The sequence below is a fragment of the Mandrillus leucophaeus genome, unplaced genomic scaffold, assembly GCF_000951045.1.
Source record: "Mandrillus leucophaeus isolate KB7577 unplaced genomic scaffold, Mleu.le_1.0 Scaffold20, whole genome shotgun sequence".
Classification (NCBI taxonomy): domain Eukaryota; kingdom Metazoa; phylum Chordata; class Mammalia; order Primates; family Cercopithecidae; genus Mandrillus; species Mandrillus leucophaeus.
In genome coordinates this window covers 2085470-2093663 of record NW_012102032.1, presented here as the reverse complement: position 1 = coordinate 2093663, position 8194 = coordinate 2085470, and the positions used below count along the sequence as shown (strand labels likewise).

Sequence of the window (8194 nt, the reverse complement as noted above, 5' to 3'; positions counted from 1 at the left end):
TTTCTCCATGTTGGTCAGGCTGGTCTCGAACTCCTGACCTCAGGTGATCCACCCGCCTCGGCCTCCCAAAGTGCTGGGATTACAGTCAGGAGCCACCGCACCCAGCCACATAAATTTGCAGTTTTCAAAGTCAATTTTTTTGTGCATATATTTATTCATATATTTAATTATATATATTTAAAATATTTTATATATTTTTTATATTCATGTCATTTATTTCTAGTCTAAATGGATGAGCTATTTGCATTCCCACCCATAATATATAAGAAAAGATTACTAGTCTACCTCCTTAACATAAGGCCACTTAAAAGTCAGGGCCAGGCACGGTGGCTCAGTGAGAGGCTAGTCTGAAGGTAATGAGTTCTCTAGATTGTTCACACTGTCTTTGATGTCTGTCACAGGTCTTCTGGTCTGATCAGTGCAGTATTCACATTTATTATTTATGTGTGTTCAGGCCTTTTGTACTTCTTCAGTATTCACTAAAGAATTTTTTTTTTTTTTTTTGAGGCCGGGTCTCTGTCACCCAGGCTAGAGTACAGTGGTGCGATCACAGCTCACTGCACCCTAAGCTTCCTGGGCTCTCACTGTAGCCTCCTGAGTAGCTGGGACTACAGGCACATGCCACCATTCTCAGCTCATTTTTGTATTTTTTGTAGAGACAGGGTTTCACCATGTTTCCCAGGATGGTATTGAACTCCTGGGCTCAAACCATCCTCCCACCTTGGCCTCCCAAAGTGCTGGGATTACAAGCATGAGCCACCGTACATGGCCTAAAGGACCTTTTTGACAACTTCACCCCTCACTGATCTCTCTTTTCTCCCTCCAATTCCTTTGGTATATATCTTCTGTACCAAAAACTTTAATATTGAATTGTACGTTATTTTGTTCACAGATCAGTTCGTGTGTGTGTGTGTGTGTGTGTGTGTGTGTGTGTGTGTGTGCATGCGCGTGCGCATCTGCCTGTGTTTTGAATCCAAATCCCCATAAATGATTTTAAGTTCCTTGTGGGCAGTTTGTTTTTTTGGCTTTTTTCCCAACAAAAGGAATCAAATAAGTATTTGGTGACTGATAGATAAATAAGATTAAAGAAAAGAATTCAGCCAGAAGTTAGGGATGCGTTAGCATCTGATAAAAATACAATAGCAAAAACTCTTCTACTCCTGCTTTTTGTTATAAAAAGTAGCAAGGAATTGTTCTAGAAAAGAAGTGAAGGCCAGATGCAGTGGCTCACACCTGTAATCCCAGCACTTTGGGAAGCTGAGGCAGGGGGATCACGAGGTCAGGAGTTCAAGACCAGCCTGGCCGAGATGGTGAAACCCCTTCTCTACTAAAAATACAAAAAAATTATCCAGGCATGGTGACAAGCGCGTGTAATCCCAGCTGCTCAGGAGGCTAAGGCAGAGAGTTGCTTGAACCCAGTAGGCAGAGGTTGCAGTGAACTAAGATCACACCACTGCACTCCAGCCTGGGCAACAGAGCAAGACTACATCTCAAAAAAAAAAAAAAAAAGTGAGGTAAGGCCAGGCGTCATGGCTCACACCTGTAATCCCAGCATTTTGGGAGGCTGAGGTGGGCAGATTACTTCAAGTCAGGAGTTCGAGACCAGCCTGGCCAACATGGTGAAACCCCGTCTCTACAAAAATTAGCTGGGCGTCATGGAGGGCACCTCTAATCCCAGCTACTTAGGAGTCTGAGGCAGGAGAATCACTTGAACCCGGGAGGTGGAGGTTGCAGTGGGTGGAGATCACGCCATTGCACTCCAGCGTGGGCGACAGAGCAAGACTCAGTCTCAAAAAAAAAAAAAAAAAAAAAAGAAGTGAAGTGAATTTGAGTTAGGATACTTAACAGGACAAGCATTAGGCAGTGTTGCAAGTACATATTGGAATCTCTTTGGCTGGCTGTAAGAAAGAGTTTGAACTTATTTACGTCCTTAGCCCTATGTGACAGATAAGAAACTAAAAGGTACAGAAAATAGAGATGTTTGATTTTTCTAAGTTGCCCCAAGCTACCATTTTTAAAAACGCCTGCAAGCATGTCTAAAACAGGAGCCTGTTAGCTACAGTTGCCAAACCGGTTTAACAGCACTGCCTCCATGTATTCTGGGTGAGAAGGAGCTCCGAGTACATAAATGTATCAAAGATCACTATCCCAGTCATCTCAGAACAAGTTGTTACTAATGTACTGGAGTTTCTGTGCAAACCGTCTACCATAAACCATGAAATGATTCAAAGTTCATAGTTCCTTCTTTGTTCCTTTGTTAATCACTGACTTCTGACTAGTGGGAGGTGCCTCCCAAGTTTGCTAATGCATTCTTTTTGGATAAGGATGACGCACAGATTGTCCTAATAAGGACTTAGATTGAGAAAGACCGCCCCCTCTGAGAAGAGGGGACAAGTCAGAGAGAGGGCGGGCAGTTTCTTTTTTAACTAGGGATGACACAAGCATAAGTCATTTCCTTATTAATTGGTTCAAACCAGTTCTTACAGGAACTGGTGGTGATAAATGTGGGACTTCTGAGAAGTCATTCATTTTATTCTTTGTGCCACACCAGAGTACAGTATCAGCTGAGCTGGCCTTACTCTGGGACTAACTCTTTTGCTGGGAGCGGTTCCTGATTTACAGCTCTTAGTCTCTCCCAGACGTGTTGGTGGGAGAGATTTTGCTTTTTAAGGGGTTGTTAGAAGGAAGAATTTTTTTTTTTTTTTTTTTTTTTTACTAGAAAGAGCTCACAGAATTTCAGCAGTTCTCTGATTTTTATATTTTATTCCTCTTCCTATACAATCCCTGCCTTTTGAGTCCAGGTGGTAAGTGCATTTTGTTTAACGTTTTTCCTGCTTTTCTTCCCAAATGTGTCTTTTTCCTCGGGCTACTGTACCCTGCCTGCTTCCAGTGCTGTCCCCGGCATAGGTCCATCTCTGCAGAAGCCATTTCAGGAGTACCTGGAGGCTCAACGGCAGAAGCTTCACCACAGAAGCGAAATGGGCACACCACAGGTAAGACTTTATTCCGGTTTCTTCTCCGCTCTGGGAAGTTTCAGGCTGAAATTACATTCACAGCTCTCACTCACATTTTTAGGCAAATAAGTGAGGTTGGTTTGCCAGTGTTCCTTGACAGAAGCTGAGTGTCTGTGTATGCTCTACTGGGAAATTTGTCTTTGTCTTAAACTAGAAAGTGTACTTCTGTACATCTTCTCCCAAAAACAAGGGTGGAGCCAATGGAAAACAATGGTTCTGTTACATAGAATGAGTTGTTGCCTTGATCTTAAATTAGTAGGTATACTCCCCAGGTGGATTAAAAAGTTAAAACTTACAGCGTAACAAAGTATTAGACTTACTGAGGTGACTTGAATATCTCCCTTTGATTTTCACTCTGTTTTTCTTTTCTCCCATGGGAAAATGATAATTTTTTAATAAACCAAGGTTCTTACCATAGCTGAACTTTAAAACTTAGACTGTCTTTTCTGTAAAGGATTCTGAGGCAAAGGGAAATGACTAGAAGAGGATGAGTAAGCAATAACCTGAAATGGGAAACTCGAGGGAAGCACAGTATTTTTTGTTTGGTTTGGTTTGGTTCATTTTTTGTTTGTTTGTTTGTTTGTTTTTTGAGACAGGAGTTTCGCTCTTGTTGCCCAAGCTGGAGTGCGATGGTGCAATCTCCGCTCACTGCATTCTCCGCCTCCCGGGTTCAAGAGATTCTCCTGCCTCAGCCTCCCGAGTAGCTGCAATTCCAGGCGCGCGCCACCACACCAGCTAATTTTTTGTATTTTAGTAGAAATAGGGTTTCACCATGTTAGCCAGGCTGGTCTAGAACTCCTGACCTCAGATGATCTGCCTGCCTTGGCCTCCCAAAGTGCTGAGATTACAGACGTGAGCTACCGCTCCCGGCCAGAAGCACCGTTTTTTTAATGGCCTTGCACTCTTTATGTGGACCTTTGCTGCCCTCAATTGACCAAACATGACATCAGAAACAGATACATTTATGTGTTTTAAAAACAGCTCCTAATACTAGAACAAAAATATTTAACTGTCTTGACAGTACTCACAAATATCTGCATGGTAACTTCGGAGTTGAGTTTAATCAAAGAGTTTTTTCTTAGGTCCTAGTAGAAGAGCTAACCTCACACTCACCCCATTCTAAACTATATGAATCAACATTGATTTTACATCCAGCAACGTGAAATCTTGCTAGTTGGGTGTGAAAAGGAGAGGAATGGGTGTTTTGGAGTAGCTGGGGTTGCTTACTTTTCAGTTTTAATTCTTCAGGTTTTGTAAGTTACACACTTCAAGTTTTCATTATTTTCCTTAAAGCGTTATAGATGACCCTCTTTTTACTACTGAACAAATGAAACCTTTTTCACTGCATTGTTCTGCATTTATTTCTACAGGGAGAAAACTGGTTGTCCTGGATGTTTGAAAAGTTGGTCGTTGTGATGGTGTGTTACTTCATCCTATCTATCATTAACTCCATGGCACAAAGTTATGCCAAACGAATCCAGCAGCGGTTGAACTCAGAGGAGAAAACTAAATAAGCAGAGAAAGTTTTAAACTGCAAAAATTGGAGTGGATGGGTTCTGCCTTAAATTGGGAGGACTCCAAGCCAGGAAGGAAAATTCCCTTTTCCAACCTGTATCAATTTTTACAACTTTTTTCCTGAAAGCAGTTTAGTCCATACTTTGCACTGACATACTTTTTCCTTCTGTGCTAAGGTAAGGTATCCACCCTCAATCCAATCCACCTTGTGTGTTCTTAGGGTGGAATGTGATGTTCAGCAGCAAACTTGCAACAGACTGGCCTTCTGTTTGTTACTTTCAAAAGGCCCACATGATACAATTAGAGAATTCCCACCACACAAAAAAAGTTCCTAAGTATGTTAAATATGTCAAGCTTTTTAGGCTTGTCACAAATGATTGCTTTGTTTTCCTAAGTCATCAAAATGTATATAAATTATCTAGATTGGATAACAGTCTTGCATGTTTATCATGTTACAATTTAATATTCCATCCTGCCCAACCTTCCTCTCCCACCCTCAAAAAAGGGCCATTTTATGATGCATTGCACACCCTCTGGGGAAATTGATCTTTAAATTTTGAGACAGTATAAGGAAAATCTGGTTGGTGTCTTACAAGTGAGCTGACACCATTTTTTATTCTGTATATTTAGAATGAAGTCTTGAAAAAAACTTTATAAAGACATCTTTGATCATTCCAAAATTGTGTCCGTTTTCTTGAGCGTTTTGATTTTTTACTTTTAGCTTATACCAGCTGAATGGCAGCCTTGCCTAATCCACCTACAACAAGATTTCTTAAGCCTTCTTTTATTTGCATGAGAGAGCCACTACCAAGGCATGTTTTGTTATGCTGAGACTGGGCTGCTGCATACTGCTAAATGGTACCTCTGGGATTGGCCTACCTGGGAATTTCTTGGTTTGTGAAAATAGGAGAGGAGAGATATTTCATACAAGTGAAAGGATACTGGAGAGAGAAATTACCCATTTCTAAAAAGAACCACACTCTGTCGTATCTGTGTTAATGTTTTCTAGCCTGTACTCTGGTTTCAACAGACACAAATTTATATGTAACCTAGTTTTCTTGCCTTTCTGTAAGTGTTTTATTCTTAATGTTATTTTTTTCCATTGGGACGTTTTTGATTGAACTTGTTCATTTTGTTTTGCTTGGGAGGAAAATAAGCAATTTTACTTTTTCCTTTAGGAGCATTATGAGCATTATGTCAGAATAGAATAGAATTGGGGTTCGATCTCAACAGGCCAGAAATGCCTGGGTTTTTTTGTTTGTTTTTGTTTTTGTTTTTTATCAAATCCTGCCTGAATGTCTGCTTGTTTTGCCTACCATCGTGACATCTCCATGGCTGTACCACCTTGTCGGGTAGCTTATCAGACTGATGTTGACTGTTGAATCTCATGGCAACACCAGTCGATGGGCTGTCTGACATTTTGGTATCTTTCATCTGACCATCCATATCCAATGTTCTCATTTAAACATTACCCAGCATCATTGTATATAATCAGAAACTCTGGTCCTTCTGTCTGGTGGCACTTTGAGTCTTTTGTGCCATAATGCAGCAGTGTGGAGGGAGGATTTTATGGGGAAATGGGGATAGTTTTCATGACCACAAATAAATAAATAAGGAAAAGTAAGCTGCATTGTGGGTTTTGAAAAGGTTATTATACTTCTTAACAATTTTTTTTTCAGGGACTTTTCTAGCAGTATGACTGTTACTTGACCTTCTTCGAAAAGAATTCCCAAAACGCTTTATTTTAGATAGATTAACATTAACCAACATATTTTTTTTTAGATCAAGTCAGAATAAATTTCTAAGTCGGCCTCTAGTCATGTTTCATCTCTTTCACCTGCATTTTATTTGGTGTTTGTCTGAAAGGAAAGAGGAAAGCAAATACGAATTGTACTATTTGTACCAAATCTTTGGGATTCGTTGGCAAATAATTTCAGTATGGTGTATTATTATATAGAAAAAAAAATGTGTTCCCTAGGTTGAAGGTGTAATTGATACGTTTGACTTATGATGACCATTTATGCACTATCTTTCAAATGAATTTGCTTTCAAAATAAATGAAAAACAGCTCTCCTTCTTTCCTCTTTTAAGTGTTCAGCTGTGGCATGCCCAAAGGTTCCTGCTGGATTCCAGCTGGGGCGGTGTGATACCCTTCTTTTTCAGCTGTTCGTGCCTTCCTTTTTCGTATTTCGTATCCACCAAAGTGGAGACAACTACATGATCCCAAAGATACACAGTACCTACTTAATTCCAGCTGATGAGACACCAGAGCATTTGCAAGTGGATGGTTTGGTATCACCGTAAATAAAAAGAGGGCCTGGGAATTCTTGCAATTCCATCTCTACTTTGTATAAGTCTCATTTTGTGCCTTACACATCTGCAGTGTTTTATCATCTTCCAACTTGGTGACTGTCAAGCAGTGCAATACATTAGCAGTTTATCGCTGAGGAGCACCTCCCTTAAAACAGATAATGTCAGCCGGGGGCGGTGGCTCACGCCTGTAATCCCAGCACTTTGGGAGGCCGAGGCGGGCAGATCTCCTGAGGTCAGGAGTTTGAGACCAGGCTGGCCAACGTGGAGAAACCCTGTCTCTACTAAAAATACAAAAAATTAGCCAGGTGTGGTGATACACGCCTATAATCCCAGCTATTCAGGAGGCTGAGGCAGGAGAATCGCTTGAACCCAGGAGGCAGAGGTTGCAGTGAGCCGAGATAGCACCACTGCACTCCAGCCTGGGCGACAGAGCAAGACAAAAAAAAAAAAAAAACAGACCGTGTCACATGAAAATGTGCAATGTCCAGTTTTCCCATAGTTTTCTGCATTCCCTGTGTATGCATAATCTGGAGTATGAGTCTGGGAAGGAAGAGGTTTTTACTTTCATTTGGATAGTAGCCACCTCTCCATTCCCTACGAATGCTAGAATGAAGTTGTTGGGTTTTTTTGTTTTTTATTTTTATTTTTTGTTTTTTTGAGACAGAGTCTCGCTCCATCACCCACGCTGGAGTGCAATGGTACAATCTCGGCTCACTGCAACTTCTGCCTCCCAGGTTCAAGCGATTCTCCTGCCTCAGCCTCCAGAGTAGTTGGGATTTCAGGCACCCACCACCACGCCAGGCTAGTTTTTGTATTTTTAGTAGAGATGAGGTTTCGCCATGTTGGTCAGGCTGGTCTCGAATTCCTGACCTCAGGTGATCCACCCGCCTCAGCCTCCCAAAGTTCTGGGATCACAGATGTGAGCCACCGTGCCCACCTAGAATGAAGTTTCTTAAATACACTAGTTAATTATTGAAACATAGGCAGTATTGAGTGCTCCTAAACAAACAAGCTCAGTCTCTGCCCACAGTGTGCTCTGTGCTATCCACAGCCTTAGTAGGACAACATGAGGCTTTTTGTCATTTCACCAGTCATTCAACAATGACTCAATCTGAGTATGGATCATGTACTAGCTAAGTTAAATAACCAGTTGGGCTTATGTACCCTGAGGTGAATTGTTTAGCCTGACCCATGTGTAAGAAGGTCACAGAGATTCCCAACCTTTTAGTATCAAAAAGCTTTTCCATATATTACTTTGAAACCCATTTTCCCCCATGTGTAATAGTCTGTGTTAATGGTGGTTCAGGTTTCTTCCACATAGTTTGTGACCTGAGAAAGTTTAAAAGAGCCTT

The 8194-nt window shown here is 41.2% G+C and overlaps 1 protein-coding gene across 3 annotated transcripts in view; it reads left to right on the top strand.

The window, feature by feature from the left end:
- VMP1 (vacuole membrane protein 1) overlaps nt 1-6867 on the top strand; it is a 142673-nt gene extending 135806 nt beyond the window's left edge. For all 3 annotated transcript variants that reach the window (XM_011979173.1, XM_011979172.1, XM_011979171.1), the window contains 2 exons: nt 2891-2993; nt 4385-6867. In XM_011979173.1, coding sequence (XP_011834563.1) covers nt 2891-2993; nt 4385-4528 — 247 coding nt within the window. In that variant the 3' untranslated portion in view covers nt 4529-6867. The remainder of the gene's footprint in view (nt 1-2890; nt 2994-4384) is intronic.
- The last annotated feature ends 1327 nt before the right edge of the window (nt 6868-8194 follow it).